Source organism: Miscanthus floridulus, chromosome 10 (genome assembly GCF_019320115.1).
Source record: "Miscanthus floridulus cultivar M001 chromosome 10, ASM1932011v1, whole genome shotgun sequence".
NCBI lineage: Eukaryota > Viridiplantae > Streptophyta > Magnoliopsida > Poales > Poaceae > Miscanthus > Miscanthus floridulus.
Genome location: NC_089589.1, coordinates 68,089,593 through 68,115,702, shown reverse-complemented (window position 1 = coordinate 68,115,702; position 26,110 = coordinate 68,089,593). Strand labels below are relative to the sequence as shown.

At 42.0% G+C, this 26,110-nt stretch overlaps 1 protein-coding gene across 4 annotated transcripts in view; it reads left to right on the top strand.

Annotated features, from left to right (window-relative positions):
- Positions 1 to 14,009: 14,009 nt before the first annotated feature.
- LOC136486710 (probable RNA-dependent RNA polymerase 3) overlaps positions 14,010 to 26,110 on the top strand; it is a 59,262-nt gene continuing 47,161 nt past the window's right edge. For 3 of the 4 annotated variants that reach the window (XR_010766929.1, XM_066483669.1, XM_066483671.1), the window contains exons 1-7: positions 14,010 to 14,391; positions 17,439 to 17,742; positions 18,269 to 18,398; positions 20,182 to 20,269; positions 20,348 to 20,491; positions 22,672 to 22,743; positions 22,846 to 22,917. Coding sequence is in view for 3 of the 4 variants with exons in the window: in XM_066483669.1 (XP_066339766.1) it covers positions 20,246 to 20,269; positions 20,348 to 20,491; positions 22,672 to 22,743; positions 22,846 to 22,917 (312 nt within the window). In the remaining variant the exon portion in view is untranslated. Of the gene's footprint in view, positions 14,392 to 16,518; positions 16,729 to 17,438; positions 17,743 to 18,268; positions 18,399 to 20,181; positions 20,270 to 20,347; positions 20,492 to 22,671; positions 22,744 to 22,845; positions 22,918 to 26,110 lie in introns of those variants that run through there. The other variant, XM_066483670.1, reaches the window with a different exon arrangement.

Sequence of the window (26,110 nt, the reverse complement as noted above, 5' to 3'; positions counted from 1 at the left end):
ACGGCCTCCAAGTTCTTCACAGCCTCCGAATTCTTTTGAGCCTCCTGGAAAGCAGCATCCCACTGCTTTTCGGTCTCAACAACCCGGGCACAAAGAGATTTTTCCTCCTCCTGATGCGTTTGATGCTCAGCCACCATCTCAGCCCGGAGGAGGTCAAGATCAGCTTTTAGGGCGCTCACTTCGGAAGACAGCTTTTTCTCATTTTCAGACGAGAAAAAGAAGTCGGTATGATCATGAGAGAAGGACTGAGCAAAAAGAGACAAAGAAAAACAAGGCATGAGGACAGAAGAAAAACGAACATCCAAAGAAGGAACGGCGGAAAAACTTACCTGGAGCTTTTCTCCAAAAGAAGTCACAAGGGTCGATAAGCTTCCCTAGGCAGCAGTTAACTCTGATAGTCGATGAGTGGCATCAAACTGCTGCACCACATCATCAGCAAAGGGTGGACCATCGGAGGCAAGAGAAGGAGAAGGAGAAGCCGACCGAGGCAAAGAAGGCATGACTAGAGCAATCTTCTAGGAAGCCAAGGCCAATCCCTTAGAAGGACCCACCGCAATGGCCACGGTCACCTCCGGGGCAACCAAGTCAGCAGCGGCATCGTCGCCAGAAAGCTTCGTCGCCCGCACAACTACTTCACCGATAGTGCACTATGAGTCCCGAGGCTCAGTACTCGATGGCACAACAGAGGGCTGGCAAGAAGTCGACAGAGGGACGAGGGAAGACGAAGGCCTAAAAGTTGATAAAAAAAGCTCGCCAATGAGAACAAGAGAAAAGAAGAACAGAAGCAAAGAGACAAAACCAAAATCCACTCACCCTGCTATCTTCTTCATAAAACAAAAAGAAGACCTCATAGGAGGAACCATGGCAGCAAAAATGTCCCTGCCACTCAGCGGCAGGAGCGGTATAGCCGGTACCAGAGCCCGGGAAGAACTCGATACCAGAGCTACGGAAGAACTCGGCTCTAGAGCTATAGAAGAGCTCGATGCAGGAGCCTCAGAAGAGCTCATATCCGATGACCACTTACTACAAAGAGATCAAGACTAATGTCAAAACAAAAAGAATGTTTCAAGTACAGGGAAATAAGAAAACAACTCACCGCCGCATGACAAGGGGCACATCATCGTCCTCTTCTTCCTCAGTCTCGACCAAGGCCACCAAAGCGCCAGCTGAAAAAGGAATAAAAGTACTCGGTTCAAGACAAAAACAAGAAGACAAAGGGACAGAGTGTATTAATATGCTCACCTAAGAGTATGCTAGCTACAACTAGAGTACCTGGATGAGTACTTGGCTAGCGAGACTTCTTGGAAGAAGGTAAACCAGATGAAGAACCATCCACTCGCCCCCTCTTCGAGACACTACGAGGACCTCAAGGGACTGGACGAGGAACATATTCTTCATATACATCAACAAATCTGGAAGAAACTCTAGGAAACACTATAGTGATTGGGAACTTACTAGTTACAGAAGCCCCAGCAAGGTTCTCCCTAGTATTCACCATGGCAGGGAGGACATCAAGAGGGATCGGGTCAATAAAGTTGCGCCCCAATCCCTACGAAAAGAATAAAACAACAAGACAAGGAAAATTAAGCAAAAACAGATACAACAAAAGAAATACAGAAAGTACCCACATGAAGAGAAAACGACTTACAGCTGGGGGCGGGTTGTTGGCGGAGAACTCGGAGCTAGTAAGCGGGACAACGCTTGCTCCTTTCAGCATCTTCTAGAGACGCTCGAGAACCTCCTCGTCGGTCAACTCAAGAGCAGGGATCATTCGCGAAGGATCCTCAGCCCCAGAGTACTCGAAGCCAAGGTGCTCTCGCTCCTTTAGAGGCTAAACACGGCGACAAAGAAAGCTCGAGACAATACCAAAGCCGGTCAAACCCTGTTGTTTCAGAATACTTATCCTATCAAGAAATGGCTGGATTGCCTGAACTTCAGCCATCGTCATAGGGTTCTTATCCCATCGGTCATTAACTAAGGGACCAGATCTAGAGTGAACAACAAGAGAAGGAATCAGATTGGCGGCATAAAACCAGTCGGCACGCCAATCCCTTATAGAATCAACCAGGTCATAGTCAAAGAACTTGCTCTTAAGACCCTAGCGAAATTGAATCCCACAGCCACCAAGAACACTGGTGTCTTCGCGGTGGGGTTGGGGTTTTAGACGAAAGAAGTAACAAAAGAAAGAAAGAGAATGGGGAATTCCAAGGAAAGTTTCACAAAGATGAACAAAGATAGAAAGGTGAAGGACTGCATTAGGAGCAAGATGATTCAGGCAAATTCCAAAATAGTTGAGAAATTGATGAAGAAAGGCGAAGGCAGGAAGGCAAAGTCCAGCACGAATGAAGGAGACGAAAAGAACGATCTCACTAGGACCTAGAGCAGGGACTCGATGCTCGCCTAGAACTCTCCATTCAGCAATGGCCTTGCTCTGGATCAAACCATCGCTGACAAGTTCCCAAAGCTGATCTTCGGTCATCGTCGGAGCCGGCCAAGCCTTCTGGATAGCCCTCATGGCCATGAACTCCTAGTTCTCAATCACGGAAAGTGATGATTCCTCATCCACAAAGGTTGCCTGGGACTTGCTCATGGCCTTCTTCTTACCCATGTACTAACGGAGGCAAAAAGCAACTAGGGGAAGAGAAAGCTTGGACGGCGGCGCTAAGATGGCGGCGGCAATGGCAACGACGGATTTCTGAGAGCTAGGGTTTCAAGGCAAGAGATGGGCAATAAAGAAAAAGAAGATGAAAGGTCTTTAAATAGATTTTGCAGTGATAAAAACGGCCCACTAGACCCATTAAAGCATGGTGTGAGAACACAACAATCCATTTACTGACACAGCTAAAATGACGGAGGGCACAAATCCACACAACGGTACAATTCAACGGGTAGATTTCAGACTTATCCATCTAGCACTATAGCAGAGTTATCAGATTACTGCAAAAAACAACCCGTCAACCATGAAGAAAAGAAGGGCTACCTCACAAGGAACATAAGAACTCGATTCTTATGGAAAGAACTCAAGAATCTCATGAACAACCAGGACTACATCAGAAAAATAAATGACAACTCAGAAGACTAGATTCTTTCCATTACAAGCGACTTCAAAAATAGAAGATTATAAATCTTACAAGACCCAACGAACTCGGTACCATAAAAAGCAAAGTAGCAAAGAGGAACCCGAACACGGCTAGGCTCTAGAGTGACTACATGTCCCAAATTGCTACTCGGAATGACAAACTGCCATCGGCTACACTGTTTTCTTCAAAGGACGGATGCAATGCATCCAAGGTAGAAATCAGCAGCACGGCGGGACAACATGGAGAAGAGAAGGCCGGTAGGCATCTGTCTACCCAAGACCAATGTGATGCTAGATATGGTGTTGATCTGCACCGGACAGTCTCAAGATAGGCGACGAGGATCAACCTAGAACTACCAGATGAAGGAACGAAGCCCACATCACAAGACTTCCTCCAACTACCGCCATGTACATCCTGGTACAATGCTACTGCAGGATTAGCCTACCTCTAATCCCTATCACAAGACTTCCTCCAGCTACGACAAGACTCATAGGAACTACAAAACACGCCCGGGGGCTGCTCTACTTCGCAAACTACCATGTTTATGACCACAAAGGTTTCAACAGAATGTTCAACGGATGAAAACAAGCACTCTGGGAGGGTATTTATAGATCAAAGGAGCGGTGCACATGGACTAGGAGTACCAACAAAACAAGCCTAACAAAGGACAAAGTGAAAAGACAGGGCTCAATAATGGAAGACTCAGGCAAGAGAGAACAGTACTCGAAGATGAGCATATTTGGAAGAATATACCAACACAGTACAACCCGTGAACAAAAGGCATTTACACTCAACCACCACAATACAACTACATCTGACAACAGTAGACTACCAGAGAATACGCCAAGACTTTGCATCCGAGTTCTTCCTGAACAAAACAACTCGGATATATGCTCGGGGGCTGCAAAAGGAGAGGTATACAGTTCTTTCGAACAACTCAGATTCAAGACCCTCCAACTTTTTGTTCCAAATAGTAAGAGGCTCGGGGGCTACACTCAGTGAGTGCACCTTTTTCTTCAAAAAAGCGCACGTCACTCAGAACACTTCTTCAAGACAGACGACTTCAAGGCCATAAGATAAAAAGAACCCGAACACAGCTAAATCAGAGCTCTTTTCAACAAGGAAGCCAGGGAACCTTTCAACGAAGAATCAGGAAGATTTCAAGAAAAGACCCTCAAGCTCCTTGTGCCAAACAGTAAGAGGCTCGGGAGCTACATCCAAATGGGGGTACTTTTTTCTTCAAAAAGGTACACACCACGCGAAGATCTCACGAAGCGCTACACGGTTTCACTCAAGAAAGCACTCGGACGACGCTTGTTCCTGCTCGACAAGACTTGAAGGAACAAGATGAGGCTTCTAGAACTCAACCATGAAGTGCTCGGGGGCTTGTCGGTGCGGGAGCCACGGGATACCCCGCAAAGAAGGGAGAAGAACTAGCCTGACTAGGATTCTTCCCCTATAATCTTAGTAGTAGTATTATTCTATAATCCTACTAGGAACTCTCATTGTAAACCGACTAGGACTTTAGCCTTCTGACTATATAAAGGAGGGTAGGGCTCCTTGAATAGAAAAAAGACAATAATTGTACAACACAACACTTACAATCAATCCAACGCAAAGGCTAACATCGACTGGACATAGGGCTATTACTCGATCTATGATCGAGGGCCCGAACCAGTATAAATCGACTGTCTCTTGCGTTAACCGATGAGTTTTGCATATGCTGAAGCCCGAACATACTATCCCGGGTACCTCCGTGGCAGGCTATCGGTGGTCAAACATCGACAATTCCTCTTTGCTTGATGAGCAAAATAAAAAGAAGCATGTTGAAACTTGCAATGTAAGTTTAACTTGTGATATAATTGATGAATCACTATCTATGCCTATCATTGTTCCTCCCACTAACCCTTCTTGTAGCACTTCCACTTCTACCTCATCTAGTAGTGATGGTTTCACTTGTGATGCCTCACTAATGGTTGAGAATGAGAACCTCAAGAAGGAGGTCAACAAGCTCACTCACACCTTAGCTAAGGCTTATGGTGGTGAGGACCGCTTTCTTATGTGCTTGGGTAGCCAAAGAGCTTCTCTCTATAAAGAGGGATTGGGCTACACCCCCAAGAAAGACAAGGCAGCCTTTGCTCCTCACAAGACTAGTTTTGTGAAGAACAATGGTCAGTTTTGCACTAGTTGCAAGCAAGTTGGTCATGTAGAGCAAAAATGCATGAACAAGAAATCACAAGCTAATGTATCCTTCATAAAGCTTGATTCATGCTATATGCTTACTAAGGGTACAAATGGTGTGAAGGCTAAGTTCATTGGTAAACCATGGATGGGCTCAAAGAAGAAAGTCATTTGGGTACCAAAGAGCTTAGTGACTAACCTTCAAGGACCCAAGCAAGTTTGGGTACCTAAAAAGAATTGATCTTCTCTTGTAGGTCAATTACAAAGCCGAAGGAAGGCATTGGGTTCTTGATAGTTGGTGCACTCAACACATGATCGGTGATGCAAGAATGTTCAACTCAATCAACACCAATGACAATGACGGTTATGATAGTATCATATTTGGTGACAATGGCAAAGGCAAGGTCAAAGGGCTTGGTAAGATTGCAATATCCAATGACATGAGCATATCCAATGTGTTGCTAGTAGAGAGCTTGAACTTCAATTTGCTATCTGTGGCTCAATTGTGTGATCTTGGATTCAAATGCATATTTGGGGTAGATGATGTAGAGATCATAAGTGTAGATGGATCTAATTTGATCTTCAAAGGTTTTAGATATGAGAATCTGTACTTGGTTGATTTCAATGCTAGTGAAGCTAAATTATCTACATGCTTGTTCACTAAGTCTAGCATGGGTTGGTTATGGCATAGAAGGCTTGGTCATGTTGGAATGAAACAATTGAATAGATTGGTTAAGCATGACTTGGTTAGAGGCTTGAAAGATGTTGTGTTTGAAAAGGATAAGCTTTGTAGCTCTTGTCAAGCCGACAAACAAGTTGGAAACACCCATCCTAAGAAAAGCATGATGAGCACTAGTAAATTATTTGAGTTATTGCACATGGATTTATTTGGGCCAACACAATACACTAGTATTAGTGGTAACAAATATGGCTTTGTGATAGTGGATGACTACACTAGATACACATGGGTATTCTTTCTAGTGGACAAAAGTGATGTATTTGCAACATTCAAATCATTTGTCAAAGGCATTTATAATGAGTTTGAAACAACCATCAAGAGAGTTAGAAGAGACAATGGTAGTGAGTTCAAGAACACTAGAATTGATAAGTTATGTGATGAATTTGAAATTAGACATTAATTCTCAGCCAAGTACACTCCACAATCAAATGGCCTTATTGAGAGAAAAAATAGAACACTCATTGATATGGCAAGGTCTATGCTTAGTGAGTACAACGTGAGTCAATCCTTTTGGGCCAAAGCTATCAATATGACTTTCTATTGTAGCAATCGCCTCTATTGTCATCCATTGAAAGAGAAGACATTATATGAGCTCTTGAATGGTAGAAAGCCCAACATTGCATATTTTTTGGTCTTTGGTTGCAAATGCTATATCTTGAAGAAAGGCACTAGATTGGGCAAGTTTGACAAGAAATGTGATGAAGGATTTCTACTTGGTTACTCCACTACAAGCAAAGCATATAGAGTTTGGAATTTGGATAGTGGTACTCTTGAGGAAGTTCATGATGTTGAATTTGATAAAACAAATGGTTCACAAGTAGAGAATGAGAACTTGGAAGATGTTAGAGGCATTCAACTTTCAAATACCATGAAGAACATGGATATTGGTGAATTGAGACCAAGGCAAGTAAATGATGATGAAGATGATCAAGTGCAAGTGCTCTCTAAATCAAATGTGCAAGATGATACAAATCAAGCTAGCACAAGTGGCTCTCATGATAATGAACAAGATCAAGTGGCTAGTACATCATCTCAACCCAATGATCAAGCAAGTGCAAGCAATCAAGTTCCAATCCTCCAACCAACCAATATTGCAAGGGATCATCCATTGGATACTATCATTGGTAATATTTCTAGAGGTGTACAAACAAGATCAATATTGGCATTATTTTGTGAGCATTTCTCATTTATGTCATCCATTGAACCAAAGAAGATAGATGAAGCATTGAAGGATATTGATTGGGTGAATGCTATGCATAAAGAATTGAATAACTTCACAAGAAATCAAGTATGAGAATTAGTAGAGAGACCAAAGGGACACAATGTGATTGGAACCAAATGGGTCTTTAGAAACAAGCAAGATCAAGATGGGATAGTAGTAAGGAACAAAGCAAGATTGGTAGCATAAGGCTATACACAAGTTGAAAGTCTTGACTTTGGAAAAACATATGCCCTGGTTGCTAGATTAGAAGCAATTAGAATCTTGCTAGCTTATGCTTGTGCCCACAACATCAAGCTCTATCAAATGGATGTTAAGAGTGCATTTCTCAATCCTTACATCAATGAAGAAGTATATGTTGAGCAACCTCTCGGTTTTAAAGATGACAAGAAGCCCAACCATGTATACAAGTTGAAGAAGGCATTGTATAGCTTAAAGCAAGCACCTAGAGCATGGTATGAAAGATTGAGGGATTTCCTACTCTCTAAAGGGTTCATGATGGGTAAGGTTGACACCACTCTTTTCATCAAGAAGATTGGAAAAGATTTATTTGTATTGCAAATCTATGTAGATGACATCATATTTGGATCAACAAATTAAGACTTTTGTGATGAGTTTGGAAAGATGATGGCTAATGAGTTTGAGATGTCCATGATTGGAGAGTTGAGCTACTTCCTTGGTCTTCAAATCAAGCAATTGAAGAATGGTACATTTATAAGTCAAGGCAAGTATATTAAGGACATGATCAAGAAGTTTGGCATGAGTGATAGCAAAGTCATTAGCACACCAATGGAAACAAATGACAACTTGGATAGTGATGCAAGTGGCAATATGGTAGATCAAAAATTATATCGGTCTATGATTGGAAGCCTACTCTATGTGACCGCATCAAGGCCGGATGTCATGTTTAGTGTATGCATGTGTGCAAGATTTCAAGCCTCACCAAGAGAAAGTCATTTGAAGGCCACAAAGAGGATATTGAGGTACTTAAAGCATACACCAAATGTTGATTTGTGGTATCCCAAAGGAGCAAAGTTTGAGCTAGTTGGTTACTCCGACTCGGACTATGCGGGATGCAAGGTTGAAAGGAAGAGCACCTCGGGCACATGTCAATTGTTGGGAAGATCACTTGTTTCATGGTCATCAAAGAAGCAAAATAGTGTTGCATTATCAACCGTCAAAGCCGAATATATATCCGTCGGTAGTTGTTATGCACAAGTACTTTGGATGAAGACCACTTTGAGTGACTTTGGAATCAAGTTAAAAAAAGTGCCATTGCTATGTGACAATGAGAGTGCAATCAAGTTGACCAACAATCTGGTTCAACATACAAGAACAAAGCACATTGATGTCCGCCACTATTTCATAAGAGATCACCAACAAAAAGGGGACATTTGCATTGAGAGTGTAGGCACCGAAGATCAACTTGCCGACATATTCACCAAGCCATTGGATGAGAAAAGTTGCAAGCTAAGGAATAAGTTGAACATATTGGATTTCTCAAATATGTGTTGATGCACCTCCCCACTTATATGACATGCCTCTCCTTCGAGCAATTCAAGGTAAAAGTTGATTGGCATGGCATACATTCTTGCTAAGGACTTGTTTAGTGCATCTAGACATCTTTCATGTTTAATAGGCTCATTCATGAAAATCAAATGAATTTGATGATTGTATGGTACCACTATAGCTTCTATGCTTGACTTAATCTAGTGGTAGCATATGACATGTTTATGGGCTTGTAAACCTAGTGTTTGATCTAGAAAATGAGCTCTAAGTGTTTAACTCAACATGGTATAAGATAACCCTTATTTGAAGGTGTGAAGAAGCTTGTCCTTAGATCAAACCGAGTTAGATATCTTTGGCAAATGATCTAGATTAGACCAAATTTAGGAAAATTATCCTCACCCCCTTGATTGACATTGATAATATTAACCTATCTATTTTTTTGAACCTTTGTGGTCATTGATGACAAAGGGTGAGAGAAACAAAGATATAAGTGATAGGGGAAAAATAGTGCACAAAGATAGTAAATAGACACCAAAGGGGAGAATTTGACATAGGGGGAGAGATATGACAAAGGAAATGAATCAATTAAAATTTTGAGCACACAAGTAGGGGGAGCAAGCTCATAAACTTGTATGGTGCATTTGAATGTGCATTTCGTATGTTTGCTTGTATGGCACAAGTTTTAAATTTCGATATCTATGCTTGTGTGGTGTATGCTAGTTGTAGGTTTGAATGATGAAATGAAAAACTAGCATGCATAGGTTATATAGTGATTTCATTTTCAAAGTGTTGTTTCCAAGTGGTATCAAGCTAACCATGATGCTAAGGATGGTATAATGGTGCACTCCGATTGGTATCATACTTCAAAGGTCCATCTTTTATACCTTAGCATCATTTGGTAGACATTGACTACTATATTTTCTATCCAAGCATATGTGCAAGCTATAATCTAAACTCTTAGCACATATGTAGGGGGAGCAATTGCTACCATTTGGGGTTCATGAAACTTGTCCATATCCTTTTACACATGGTAAATATGCTTGGGCAAGCAACATGGATTCAATTGAATTTTAATTCATATCTTTGTGAAAGGGTTGTCATCAATTACCAAAAAGGGGGAGATTGAAAGCTCTAGTTTAGTTTTGGTGAATTGATGAAACCCTAAGTGCTAACCTAGTTTATCAAGTGATCATGAGATAGGTAGCGCACTCCAAGTAATGAAGCAAATGAAGATCATAGCATGATGATGATGATACCATGATGATGATCAAGTGCTTGGACTTGGAAAGAAGAAAGAGAAAAATAAAAAGCTCAAGGCAAAGGCATAAACCATAGGAGCTATTTTATTTTGATGATCAAGACATTTAGAGAGTGTGATCACAATTAGGATTGATAGCCGTACTATTAAGAGGGGTGAAACTCATATCGGAATGTGGTTATCAAAGTACCACTAGATGCTCTAACTTATTGCATATGCATTTAGGATCTAGTGGAGTGCTAACACCCTTGAAAATGTTTGTGAAAATATTCTAACACATGTGCACAAGGTGATACACTTGGTGGTTGGCACATTTGATCAAGGGTGGTGAAGTTTGGGAGTAAGGGTAAGAAACTCCACCGGTGGAGTGTCCGCCCGTAGAGTGCGGACAGTCCGATGGTGCCACCGGTGCCCTAGACAGAAAAGACGGAGGTCTCTAGGAGTTATCGGATGCTGGCCATGGTTGGACCGGTGCATTCGGTCAGATGTATCAGCAAAGACGCTAGCGTCGATCAAATGACCGGACGCTGGCAGGGTGCGTTCGGTCAGTGCTGACGTACGTTGACATGAGGCGCATAGAGGAGATGTTGAATAACCGGACGCTGGGTGAGTCCGATCGGGCATGACCAGACGCATCCGGTCGTGAAAATTCGTGTTTGGAACCTTACTGGAAACGACCGGACGCTGAGGTCCAGCGTCCGGTCAACTGATGACCGTTGAAATCTAATGAACAGTATTTGAAGCAGGGGACATGTGCGCGTGAATCACGTGACCGGATGCTGAGGGCCAGCGTCTGGTCGATCGGACCAGAGCGTCCAGTCACCCCACGTTGTACCTAGTGAAGGGGTACAATGGCTCTATTTTGTGGAGGCTTCTATTTAAGCCCTATGGCCAGTTCAAGCTCAGGCTCTTAGCCATTTTGCATTGAGATAGCAACCTTGTGAGCTTAGCCAAAGCCCTCCCATTCATCTCCATCATTGATTCATCATCTTTGTGAGATTGGGAGAGAATCCAAGTGCATTGCTTGAGTGTTTGCATCTAGAGGCACTTGGTGTTCGTGTTTCGCTGCGGGATTCGCTTGTTACTCTTGGTGGTTGCCGCCACCTAGACGGCTTAGAGTAGCGAGGACCGTCGAGTGGAGGGTGGTGATTGTCTCCGGCTCTGATCGTGGTGATTATGAGGGGTTCTTGATCTTTCCCCGATAGAGAGCCAAAAGGTACTCTAGTGGATTGCTCGTGGCTTGTGTGATCCTCATCTTGTGGTGGTTGTGCGGCACCCTATTAAGGGTTTGGCGTGTGATGCCAATTAGCTCGTGAACCTCCAAGTGAGTGAATCGCCACAACGAGGAGTAGCTTGCCAGCAAGCAAGTGAACCTCGGTAAAAAATCATTGTGTTCATCATTTGATTCTGGGGTGATTGGTCTTCATTGTTATTCATCCTTGTGATTAATTGGTTCCTTCATCTACACAACGGTATAACCTTCTTGATCACTTTCTTTACATTACCGCAAACTAGTTGTTAAGCTCTTAGTGTAGCTAGTTGTGAGAGCTTGCTTGGTTGGTTGGTGTGTCTCTTTAGTTAGCCTTTGAGAGCACACTAACATAGGGTAGAGTCATAGCTATTATGTGAATAGATACTATCTAAACTAAAATTGTGGTAGGTGGCTTACATTTTGAGTAGGCTAGCGCAACACTTGCTTCGCCTCATAATTGTCTAACCATTTTGTTAAGTGATGTTGTAGAAATTTTTATTAGGCTATTCACCCCCTTTAACCATTAGGACCTTTCAGCTATGTCCCTAGAGAAGATGAAGCTGGCAAGAAAAGCACTAAGCATATTGTGAGCATGTACTACACAACACTAGAGAGCAAGAAAAGTTCTAATGTCTTTTCACTGTGAAATTAATAACACAAAGTAAAGAACAAGTGTAGAGTAATTAATATGACATAATAGAGACAAAGAGATTTATGGTAGAGGTTTGGTGACTCGCCGGTCACCTACATTCACAATGAGGTAAGCTAAAGAATTGCCACTCTCTATCAAGTCTCAACCCCACAAGGTTGCTTTCTCCACTTGAGGGCTTGATTTCCAGGCCAGTTCGATCGTAAGATGCTCTTCAAAGCCGTGATTTCATTAGAGTTGCACTTCACCAATCTCCTATGGCAATGAGCACTATAGCATCTTACAACCAATCAATCTTTGGAGTACCTCACAATCTTTAATTTGAGTGCTTTAATGGAGCCCCCACTAGCTTCTACTCCCTTCGCCTAAGAAGAGTGTCGTATAGAGTTTTGTGCTAGTCAAACATATTTATAGAACATAATAACAACATTTGTATCTTCAAGTAAGTTTATTATATAAATGTATTAAAAGGTTAATTTAGTAATATTTAGTATGCACTATGAATATTATTAATATTATATATATATATTTGATTAATGCTAAAAAATATTTATTCTTTTGAGAAATAAGAATGATACTTTTTTTGACGAAAAAGAGTAAGGGTTTGTTTGCATACTCGAAACGATTCAGTTTCCGGTCAAAATCATCCAAATCTGTTCCAAACACACTTGGAACAAAAGCACCGTTTCTCCTTGAAACGATTCTCGTTTTCTTCACTAGCTCTCGAAACGGCTATATCCTAGTTTTGCAATGATTCTCTTCTCTCCTTCTAAGCTACTAATGGTATTGTTTCAGTTATAGTTTTTAGTGCAATAAGTAAAATAGGATCATATTTATATTGTTCCTTGAATCTAGAATTTTTGAAACATACTTTTATTTATATGACATGCATATTACTATAAATTAGAATATAGTTCACTAGCCAAACAAATTTATAAAATAATTCTAATTCTAAACGTTTCTTAAAAAAACCTAAATTTTAAAACGTTTCTGCAATGGATTTATATTGTCGAAATTCTAAAAGAATCCAGGCAATATTACTATAAATTAGAATATAGTTCACTAGCCAAACAAATTTATAAAATAATTCTAAATCTAAACGTTTCTTAAAATAACCTAAATTTTAAAACGTTTCTGCAATGGATTTAGGGGGTGTTTGGATCTAGCTACTAAAATCTAGGAGGTGTGTCAGGAGGATGTTGCATAAGGTGTTCGGATACTAATAAAAAACAAATTACATAATCCGTCATTAGCACATGTTTACTGTAGCAAAACATTGTCAAATCATGGACTAATTAGACTCAAAAGATTCATCTCGTAAATTAGTCGCAAACTATATAATTAGTTTCGTAATTAGTCTATATTTAATACTTCATGCATGTGTCTAAATATTTGATGAGACTAATACTCTATGCATGTGTCTAAATATTTAATAAGACAGCGATTAAAATTTAGAAGAAGCAACCAATTATATTGTCAAAATTATGAAAGAATCCAGGCAATACTATGCCTACTTTGACGCAATATTTGAGGTGACAAGTCATGCCCTTTTACTCCTGGACCCTCGTCCTTAGGATGACAAGCCTGTCCTTGAGTCTCTGCCATGTTTGACAGATTTCCCGTCGACTTTTTAGATTGCAAATTTTTATAATCTGAATATTGTAGCACGTTTCGTTTGTATTTGACAAACTTTGTTCGATCATGGATTAACTAGACTTAAAAGATTCGTCTCGTGATTTACAACCAAACTGTGTAATTAGCTATTTTTTTTACCTACATTTAATACTCCATGTATACGTCCAAAAATTAATGTGATGAAAAAAGAGTAAAAAAACTTAATTTGAAGATGATCTAAACAAGGCATAGGATGACAAGCGTGCAGCAGCTCTGGGGCTCTCCCTCTGCACCGCGCCTCGGCCCATACTGGCTTTCCTTCTCTCATCATACACAAGCCACGTCCCGCTACTGCTGGGGGTTGGCATGGCAAATAGGCAACCATTTACATTTTGATAAAAAAAACCTTCACAATAATATGTGTATTACTAAAAGAGCCAGGCACAGAGCCACTGTTCGTCCGTGACTGACCCAGTTGTAACTACATAGAACTCGTTGGGCTATGATGCAAATGTGTCGGTCCCTCGTTCACTACTGCCTCAGTCCCACGCCGCTGCGTCGTCCTTGCCTCCTTGGCTGCGACAATCTCCTCCATTCCTCCGCTACACTCTCTGTCTCTCTCTTCCTCTGCCTCCTCTTCGCGGGTACGGGCAGCGGCATCCTGCGGCGCGATGCTTGTCCCGCAGCCGGGCGGGGTGCTCCCGGACGCGGTGGAGGCGGAGCTGGAGGGGCTGTGCGCCGCGTGGGGGGCGGAGCCGTACCCCGGAGCGTCGACGCGGGAGCGGCGGTTCGGGCGCTGCGCCGGGTCGCGGCGCGGGGTCGCCGGGGGCCGTCGGGGCGGACGGCGGACAGCGAGACCCTCGCATCAGCTATCGTGCGCGCGGTGGCAGGTCGTTTCTTTTTCTGCTCTGTGTCTCTTCAGCGACCAAAGGGGATGTTGGAATTCTCTCCCTCACTGATGTTGGGAATCTCTCCCTCACCAGCAAGTGTTTATCGCAAACACTCGCCTGCTCTCTTTGGTAGATACACGCACACGTACAGAATGGCACAAGCTAGCAGTTTTCTTTTGTTGACGCAAGCCACACAACTCCCGTCGCTTTTCATTCATATATAAACTCAAGTACATGCATGAAATAAACGGCCAGCCAAAATCACTCAGCCGAGACTCACGCTGCATCTTGCAACGTGCAACCGTGGAAACATGCTAGCAGCATGCAAGTGCCCAGTCCCTGGACGCCGTCCTATTCTTCCGCCATGAAAACACTTCGTGGCTTTGACCCAGAATAGAATCCTATGCATGGCTAGTTCCTAATTAATCTCTCGTGCAGCCTAAACATGTTACAACAATTATCACGAGCATGCACTGCCACTTCACATGGCATGGCTTCTCACCAAACGTGTATACTCCTATGTAAACATGCAGAGAACTACACACAGACAATTATTTTCTAAATGCAACTGACAACGTAAACATGCAATGCTCTAATGACAAGATTAATCTCTAACAATTACCCCCCTAATCTTGGCATTGCCATTCACAGGAGAGCTGGCTCATAGTCACTTGATGCTGCGGCAAGGAGTGCAGTCTCATCTTTCTTTTTCTTCTCAGGACATTCCCAAGCAAAATGTCCAAATTGTTGGCAGTTGTAGCATTTTACCTTGCTCTTGTCCTTCTGCTCGTCACGGACATGACCACGACTTCCAGACGAGTCGTGTGCTCTTGCCATGAGAAGCTGTTGTTCTTCCCTTTGGACCTCTCGTCCCTTCAGCAGCTCTTCATGCGCCTTCAGCGACCCAATGGCCTCCTCCATGGCCATTTTGTTAATGTCGCTAAAAAGCATCAATGATGAAGCGACGTTGATGAACTTGGTGGAGACGGCTCGCAGCAGCTTCTTCACGACGTACTTCTCGTCCATCGCGTCACCAAGTTCACGAATGCGCCCAACTAGCGTCGTGAATTTCAACGCGAAATCATCCACGGACTCTGCATCACCCATCTTAAGGTTATCAAAATCAGACCGCAAGGACTAAATTCTTGCCTCCCGGACGCGCTCGCTGCCCACATGCATGGAGCGCAAAGCCACCCATACATCAGCGGTAGTCTCCTTCTCAGCAACTCGTAGAAGCGTCTCGTCGTCGATCGACTGTGAGATGATCGTCAAGGCTAGGCAGTCCTTGCTCTCATCGACGGTACTGCCGGATGCCTTCTTAGCATCAACAGCACCCCACGCACCATTGGTGCGCAAGATGTACTTCATCCTCAGCGCCCACGACGCGTATTTCGTCCTGGTCAGCATCGGGAATGGGAGCCTCCCCGTCGCCGCGGTCGTTGTCGTCGTGTCGCCGAAACCACCACTCACAATGGCTTTGCCCGATGAAGAATCGTCGCGCGGCATCGTCTTCGTTGAAAAACCGGCTCTGGTACCAATTGTTGGAATTCTCTCCCTCACTGATGTTGGGAATCTCTCCCTCACCAGCAAGTGTTTATCGCAAACACTCGCCTGCTCTCTTTGGTAGATACACGCACACGTACAGAATGGCACAAGCTAGCAGTTTTCTTTTGTTGACGCAAGCCACCACAACTCCCGTCGCTTTTCATTCATATATAAACTCAAGTACATGCATGAAATAAACGGCCAGCCAAAATCACTCAGCCGAGACTCACGCTGCATCTCGCAACGTGCAACCGTGGACACATGCTAGCAGCATGCAAGTGCCCAGTCCCTGGACGCCGTCCTATTCTTCCGCCATGAAAACACTTCGTGGCTTTGACCTAGAATAGAATCCTATGCATGGCTAGTTCCTAATTAATCTCTCGTGCAGCCTAAACATGTTACAACAATTATCACGAGCATGCACTGCCACTTCACATGGCATGGCTTCTCACCAAACGTGTATACTCCTATGTAAACATGCAGAGAACTACACACAGACAATTATTTTCTAAATGCAACTGACAACGTAAACATGCAATGCTCTAATGACAAGATTAATCTCTAACAGGGGAATGCAGTACGTCGAGTCTGAACGTCATTTTCTTGCCTAACGTTTTGGAGACATATTTGTGTATGTGTCTTTTTTAATGGCTCTTAGTACTGAACACACGTTTCAGGGGATGTGATTCTGGCCCCTCTTTGGCGATGTTGCTTTTCTCATGCGGTCTTTATTAATTTGCTGGTTGTTCAGATTCAACTTGCAGAAGCCGTCATTATGGCGTACTTAGGAACGTAAGTTTAAAAGATTATACCGAAAAAGGAGTATTTATGTTGGTGGTTCTGGGTACTGTACATGTTTCAGAGATGCTTTTGGAGTTTTGGTTCTTGCTCCCTTTTTGGCCATGTTGTGTTCCTTCATGGGGTTTTCATTAGTTTGCTGGTTGTCAAGATTGTTCGATAGAACTTCTGGAAGCTGGCATTGTTCAGTAGAAAAGTGAGTTGAAAAGATTAATACTGGAAATTTAGTTTTTTGTCCATACGTTTTTGTTTTTTTAAAATGTTCATTGTACTGTGAAGCAGTGTATAGCAGATGTACTGCCCACCGATGCTTTAGAAAATGTTCTGGACACAAGATCCATCCGTCATCAAACGGTCCAAAATTGCCTAAAGTCACCATACTGTATCTCTCTGCCTTTTCTATGTCTTTCATATTTTTTTGGACTTCTAGAATATCAGGCATTGTGCCCATGGTTTTGTAAATGTTGTTCTAAATGTCTAACGATTTTGGAAATTTTTATCAATTAATTTAAGGACAGCAAGTGCGATGGGGGTTTGAACTTTTTGCTTCACTCTGGGTGTTTTTTTGTGTACACCTACATCAATCAGATTTTTATGAATCTTTTATTTAAGCTTAATCAAATGCTATATCTAGTTTATTTATGATGCTCTTTCATTCATAACACTGTGTTTCGTATTTATGATATCTTATCTTAACAAAGCAGAAGGATCGTCATCTGATGGCAAACAGCTTATGGGATGCGGCGCCTGCCAATCAACTGTTGGGATCTTTAACCAGGCTGCGAGAGTTCCTTCTTGGGTGCTGAACAATGCGGCGCAAGCAATTTCTGTGCGTCTTGAGCAAATGGTTGCCCCCTCAGGAAGGTTTCTGGCTGCGACACCATTGAATCTTGAGGTGGGAAAACCTCATAAGGCCTCTAGTGGTTCTCAAAATGCAAGCCCTCAAATGTTAGCACTTGGACAACTGGAGTTTTCAAAGGTTTTTATGATCTTTGGCTACCTTGGATGGTAAGTTTCCGTTTTTGTAGGGTGAACTGCTTCAAATTTACGCATGTAGCGGCAATATATCTAATGGAGCCTGTTAATATAAATCTGTGGGAAAGCCTTGTCAGTGTAGAAACAGGAAAGGTAAGCAGCCAGCTGATTAGCAATCAGCCCATGAAGGATAATATCATGAGAATTAGGACAAATTGAGAGAGATTAGCACTTGCTTGTATGTGTCTTTATTAATCAGGTGATCATAATCAGGAGGATAAGAAATGAAATAATCTTCTCCTAACCCTCTACCTCTCTCTAATCCCTCCTCTTCCACCATAGGGTGCAGAGGCTTCAAGCCTCACCCTGAGACAGACCACGACTACCACCTAAGGAGTCTTGGTCCAGCACCTCCTAGCCGTAACATAATAATGCAAGTATCTTGCAAAATAGTATTGTCCCTTATGGTTTCATTTATAGAATATCTATTGCTTGCTTCAAAAAGCATGTTCATCTTATATTTATTTTGTATCAGCTAATTTCTTGTCTTTTCATACAGCAACAAGATAGAAGATGTGCTAAATGAAGAAGATATTAGGTCCTTGAAGTTTCTGTCCATGCCTCATTTCAAGTCAGAAATATGGCACAAATTCGGTCACAAATATGTGGCTGCATCAGATAGAGTAAAGGTTATATCATTTTGAACTTATGCATGTGGTCATAGTTTTCTTGTGGCTTTGTGGCATCTCATATTATGCTGCTACCTGCTTCTCTGCTTTATGGACAAGTCATGAAATTTGGTTGTTCTTTCTTATATTTACGGCAAATCATTGGTGTTGATTTGGTGTTTGGTAAATAGCTGTTTATGCTTGTAGTTATAGAAGCAAATGGACTGCTGACCTAGTCTACCAAATCTGACTCATAGCATATTCACAACCATTTATACGAATATGATCATGAATTGATAACTTTTCTTGTTTTATCTTTTCCTTTTCTTTTTTATTAATCGATAATCTAGATGTGGTACAACAACCCCCGTAGCGACGTCGCATTGATGTCACTGGCAGGACAATGAGATGATTGAATGGTGACGGTAGACGTGGCTGCTCCAACATATCAACGAGTGCTCACATGTCATCCAGTAGCGATATTGGTGGCGATGTCCTGGTGATGGTGGCGGTTGTCATGGACTTGGATTGAAGAGCCAGTGTGATGAGGACCGGCAGCATGGGTGGCGCCATCATGGATAGGCGGTGACCGGGAAGATGGCTTGACCTCGAGCATTGTCATTGCTTCCTGGGAGGGCACGCAACGACAACCTCGTCCCTAGGAGAATAGTCGATTGAACTTCAAGGGATTGGTAGATTGGGTGATGCAATTCTCGATCTCTGATCGGAAAAAAGAGGAAAACACAGAAGCATGTTGAAAGAACCTTGTGCAGCATGGTGCGCCATTGTGATGGATCGTGACGATGGATGTGGTCCTGGGTGGCTCGAGGACGACAATGAGCTTCATGGTGGCCAGATGCTGCCCACGGCGAGTAGTTCGGCAGCACCCATGTTAAGCACTCCTTTGATCTGTTGCTGCAGTAAGATGGACGCTGTGGCAGTGGATTAACTAGATGGCCAAAACCTTCCTACGAGGGCGCTTCCCCAGGCAGAGATCAATCTCCCTTGGGCCACGCGGCGGCGGAAGCATTAGGGTTCAGGAGCGAAACCGAAACTCATGACACCATGAGAGCAGGAAGGATTGTTTATAATGCGTCTGATTGCATTGAGCCTCTTGGGCAGTATATATAGAGTACAGAGGCTTGTGTGCAAGTTGCCTCCCTGAATACATATGGCGATACCAAATTACAATACTAACTGCCAAATATACTCTTTTACTTAAATAATTGTGCTAGCTGTGCTGAATAAGCTGACGACATCTAAGCTTTTCGTTCGCATTAAGGCGCAAGATGCTCTGCATTAAGCCAGAGCATTTGTTGAAACTAAGGGTGTGTTGGGGATAAACTGTGATGGGCGAGGCAGAAATATTGGAAATGTCAAAAGTATCAAATATCTAACAAAGGATGTATCAGCCTGGCCCTGGTATTTAACAGCTCGTTTGGTTTGAGAAATACAGAACAACTCCGTGATGGATGATGTGATTCTGCTACGTAAACCAAACAGCAGTGTATATAAGGGAATGGTTCCATGATACAAACCAAATGCACTGTAATTGTGATAATCTATTAGAGTAAGGTTTTCTTGATAAGTCAAGTTTTTGTGCCACTGAGACAAAGAAGCCTCTTATATGTGATTTACTATCGTCCTCCATGTTCCACTGTTACTTCTCTTGGAATGTTAGAGCCCTCTGCAACTTTTATCTCATGTACAAAGGAACTATTAGTTGCCAATACATGATACATGTCTTTGTTCATTTTATCTCTCTCCTACACACAAAGCTAATATTGTAACATTCTATTTGCAGCTTTGCTTTGATATTGTCAAGAAGTATCAAGCTTGATGTTGACCTATCCAATGTTAATATTACAATGATTGAAGATGTACCTTGCAAGGTAAATCACTTCCTCCCATCATGTTTGTGATCGCATTTTGTTGACGTATAATGTTATTATGGTAATGAGACATTTCAGGATGAATATGGAAACATTGTTCTCAATGCTGAAGGGAAGCCTTTGATCCATACCACTGGCACTGGTTTTATATCTGAGGATTTGGCTATGAAATGTCCTACGGGTGTCTTCAGGGGGAAAGCTTCAAAACCATTTGAACTTCAAGTTTGTGCACCTCCAATTACTTTGCACTCACTATGTGTTTCCATTAATTGTCATACAAAATGTGAATTGTGGTATTGCAGTTACTGGTTACCTTCAGAGAGTGCAACAGTAAAGCATTTAGCTTTTTTGGTAAAGATTATTCTGTAGAGAAGCCATAGGTGTAAAACTTTAAATTTTAGCTACATCGCATATGCATGTCAAAGGTAAAAATGGATTGTCAGTCAAAATGAAAAGTTTCTTATCTTCTAGTTTTTTTTTGTATCAATACAGACAGTAGAATTTATCTTATTCTTGATGGAAGTAGCATCTGAAATTAATGCTTCCTCCATTCAGGTTATTTTAGGAAGTCAGTTCTGTTTGCAAATACTTGTGTGTGTGTGTGTGTGTGTGTGTGTGTGTGTTTGTGTGAGATATGTGCGATGTCTTCTTGTACTTGCTTTTTTCCTTCTTAAATGAGATGATACACAGCTCTCCTCTGTATTCAAGAAAAAAACTTATTTTGTTTCCTGGCAACATTTTCCATCATAATCTCCTATCCTGTGAATTACTCCTTCCATTCCAAATTGTAACTTGTTTTGGGTTTTCTAGATACATATTTTTTTCTTCCAAGTCTGCGTACAAAGCTTACTTCTATGGATTAGTGACCTTTGAACCTAGGCACATTTTTTTTTTGGTTGGCAATCCGCAATAGATGCTGGAAAGCGGACAGGCTTGCTAAGAGGGGGCTTTCTCATTCAGATAAGTGCCTCCTTTGTGATCAAGAAGATGAGACGATACAACCCCTCCTAACGGTTAGATATGTGTTGGACTTGAGTTGTATTAGGGGCTAGGATAGAGTTGGAGGCGGACTCTGTATCCTAGGGGGCCATAAATATGAGACAACCCGTGTAGTAACCATGAGACGACTTGGCGTCTAGTTTGGGTGGCGGCAAGGTCGCGGGAGCGCTCGGATGCCAGTGTAGCTGCTGTTTTATGGGGAGGAACGCCCTTAGTCATCCCCCGAGGTTGTAGGCACATCGCCAAACCTCGTTAAAAAACATCGTACCTCGGTGTCATTATCGTTTTCTTCTTTGGTGGTTATGCTTCCGCGTTCTTCGGTTAGTAGATCCGTTTGGGTCTGGATCTAACCGTGCACTCTAATACTAACAATGTGTGTAGTGGCAAGAGAAGCTTGGTTCAGATTGTTTGCTCCAATTGGACTAGCTGGATTTGTTCCTAGGCAGAATGAGTGTAACTTTGCCAACTGGTGGCGCAAGACACTGAAAAGGGTGGAGAAAGAACACAGGAGGGGAGTGAATTATCTAATAATTCTGGACGTTTGGATTATCTGGAAGCATAGGAATGCATGTGTCTTCGAGGGTGCTGCTGCACCTTCGGTTACACTGATTTTGAGGGAGTTCAAAGATAAACAGTCTCTGGTGCCTAGGAACAAAGAAGCTGCAGGGTTTAAAGCTTGGTGGTAGAATCTAGTTTTCTTTGTAGCTTTGGTCAGGCCATGTTGCATTTGTCTCAAGTCCTTTGTTTTGCTGCTAAAACCACCTCTCACATTTGGTCCCCGTATGAGATGAGTGGGCTGTATGGGGACTATTTTCTTCTCTAATACAATGAAGCAACACTCTGCTGCTTTTTCTAAAAAAATTATGTATGTAGAAAAAGCCAAAATGTCTTATTACTATTAATGCTTGTATATCTTCTCATCACACAAGAAATATACCAAGGTTCATAGAATCTCCTATTCTCCTCTATCTAAGACCTTTTAGTCTGTCCGCGTTCACCGGCATGGCCGCTCTACTTGTGTTCAAGGCCATCTAAATTATGGTCATAATAGTTTCAGTTGGTCATAGTTGTGGTTTTTTTTCTGTTCTATTAAATGTGAACGAATTCATTGTTATCTGCCAAAAACTTTTTGTGTCAGCTTCAGAGGCCCAAAGCTATTTTATACAATAAGAAAAGTAGTTGTATGGTTTGAATGTTACATTATGTATGGTTATGTGCTCATAAATCTTGCTAAATGATTCGTATTTTGTTGTGTGTACCCAAATACATTACCTTATTTGGTTGCACACCTGCACTTAAACTTTACCCTTTTTAAAAGTACGGTTTAGTAGCAGACATAGGTAAAATATGTACATTTTCCTCTTAATTGGACTTCTTTATTTACAATGTGTTGATTTGCTCAGGATAATATGGATTTGGATGAAAATGACACATTGATAAGACTTGTTAATTCAAGGGGGTGTCCAACTCACATTGTCAGTGTCCTGAGACTAGTGCAATCTTTAATTTAGAGCTTTGTGGCATGATCTTGTGTGTGAATATTGGCTACTGACCTTCAATTCTTTCTTTTGATCTAGCCCCTTCTGATGCAGTCACATATGTTTTCCAATGGATGTGTTGTAAAGGGAACATTTCTTGTTGATAGACGGGTATGTGTCTACAATGTTGTATCCTTCAATTTGCAATCTTGTCTTTGATTATTTTATTCACCATTTCTAATTAGATGGATGAGATATTGAGGTCATATTATCTTTTTTTTTCAGTTGGAATTCTAAACAAGCATTTTATGAGCAACATTTGAATTTTTGAAATAGTAATATATTTATATCGAGATATAATATTTAATTGACATGTTCCTAATGACAAGATTATATTTGTCGTGATTCGTTTGAACTGCATGTTTTATTATGATTAGGGTTTTAAAAAAAGATACCCTGGTTTATTTTACTAAGCTACAAGCAACGTTTAGAGTAGTTTATATGTTTCCTTCTCTCTACTTTTTGTGTGCTTATTTTGTTTTTTATATAAAATTGTTCTTGCAATTTAGTAGTCCCTTCGTTTCAAATTGTAAGACGTTTTGGCTTTTCAAGATACGTTGCTTTTGTAGACATAGTGTATGTCTAAGTGCATAGCTAAAAGCTATATATCTAGAAAAGCCAAAACGTCCTACAATTTGAAATGGAGGGAGTAGCAACTAAAGGATACTAGATTTTCGCTAGTGTCTTTGTGCTTTTACATAGAAAAAAAGATTTAGGTATATAAAGTAAATGCCATCTTCTTTTAATACATAAATGGGGCCTGCAAACTATAGAAACATGTGTTGGCAATGATTTAGCCACTTCTAATTCTGGACTTTTATTCTAATTGTACTAGTATATTGCCCGTGTTAACGCTACGGTAAAATAAAAAATAGGATAAAATTTATAAAAAAGTAAAACGAACAATCAAATTCATTAAGATTCACGTTTCTCGATGATCAAGTTCCTCCCTGATGAAGGCTGCATCCTCAGCTTGCTCCTCAACTATTGCTTTTTGGGCCTCCTGTAGGTCAGTTACTCAAATAGCAATATGAAGATATCAAACAAGTTTAAATACAAGTTCTCAATGGACACGAGTTCTATCTTTGCAGTTTCATAATGGTATATGCTGAAGTTACATATCCTTACCAAAATAAGCGGCAGGTACAAATTCAAGTTAGATATACCAAAGTTACCGTTTTTTTTGTTAAAATCATACCAAGTACACTAGGAACAAGAATACACAGATGCAATTAGAGAAATCACAGTAAAATCTGTTAATCTGACATTGCATAGTTCCCAGTCACCAAAAGAGCTTCCAGTATGAAGGCAGGATCAAGGGTGCAGGAACAGGAGGCAGAATCTTAAAAGCAGCGTGTACACACTCAATTTACCAATGGCTTCTATGAATTTTCTCCAAAGGCAGTACATCAGAAACAAAATACAGGGCATATCAAAGTGCCTAATTCCTTATCCCATGAGCTTCCCAAGGATATTCAAAGTATATGAATAACGGAGGTGCAGTATTCAAACTACAATCAACTAACAAAAAAATATAGAGGATTATGTTTGCATGTCTTGCATACTTCTTTTTCCCTAGATACAGATTCTCTGGACAAGAATCTAAAACAAAACAAGGCACAGCTTATTCCAGATTAGGAAGTTTGGACAGTTGCTATGCCTAACTTATGCAATTAATTTCAGCATTTCCCTTTCACTCCACATACTACTGTAATTAATAAAGCAATTTTAACGAACAATTACCTCAATTACAAACGTAGATTCTAGGACATCGACACAGTCCTAAATGTGACATTTTGACTTGTGATTTGTAAGAACATATGTAGTTTCAAATAAAAATATATATATGCTGTATATTTTTTTAAGAAAAGTAGGACTGAAGAGAGCCCTGGACTCTTTAGAAGTCTTAAATGTTGCTACCTGCTGTAACCGAACTCACAACCTCATGGAGCAGCATTCTAACCTGCCTCCTCCAGCCACATAACCCTCCCACAACGTAAAGGTACTCTCAACGAAGAATCTAGGTGTACTAATTCTATGTTCTCAATCTACAGAATCATTGACCTATTGATGGTTAAATTGAATATCTGACAAACAGATGTTCTACAACAGATGGCAAGACGTTGATAGTATTGTACATGTGCACTCGAAGCTGTCCTTGACAGTTGTTAAATGCAGAACAACTATAATGTTCATGTACGAGCTACCAAGCATTAGCATGTCATTTTCAACCTTGCTAAATATTAAAAAATACAGTAGTTACCCAATTGAAATAATACTCCTTCACTTCTGGCCTTATTGAGTCCATTTTCCCTTTAATTACATCTGGCTTGTACCTGCACGAAGATAAAATACATTAAATTAAAACTGCCCTGAATCCCTAGTGCATTCCATCGAGCACATGACGAGCAATCCAGTCGACCTGGTGACGAACATGGAAACGGAAGTAACAGGCGAAGTTGGGATTGGCAATCACCGTGGGCGCCTCCGCTATGTCGGCGCGGCTCTGGGCCTCCCCGTCCTCGTTGAGAAGCTGGTGGAGCCTCCGGTCCATGTTGACGCCGCAGCGTCTGGCCGGACCATCGTCGTGCCGCCCGCGCCATCGTGGAGGACGTGCTTGAGCCGGGACTCCACGCGCCTGACCCGCGATGCGTTGTTGATCGGCGCGCCCGTCTCCTCGTTGTGCACAAACATGAGCGCGGGCGACGCGGCCGCCGTGTGTCCAGGCCCTTGGCGTCGACGATATCGCAACGGAGGTCGTGCAGCACAGCGAAGACCTCGGAGAGGAGGCCCAGGCGGTCGACGCCGACGAACTCGAGCAGGGTGGGGCGGTGGGCGTCCCAGGCGTGGCGGCGGCCTGGGAGCCCTAGTCGCGTGCCGTTTCCTCGTGACGAGAGAGGAAGTGCGGACGGAACAGAAGGGGAAAAAGAAAAACAATGGGCGTGGGTGTGGAATCGAACCGTGGCCAACGGGGGCGCGGGCGTGGGCGGGGCGTGGGAGGCTGGTTGCGGGAGGGCAGACACGCTAAACATGAGCCGTCAGATTTGGATGAGTAATGAGAGAGAATGGCTAAGAGATAATCTGGTGCATCTGTTTTGATGGTGTTATATTTTCTGGGTGCATTCATGGGTGTGGATGTAGCATAGATCATGACTGTGGAGCAGGCATTTGTTGTGTGGCTGTAGATTTATTCTAACTGGTGTATTTAGATTATTTAATTTGACAATAGAAAAAAATGGTAGCTTTTTTTGGGAAGAATTGCAAAAGTAGTCTTTAGGCAGGTGAAAGATGAATTTTGAGTTTC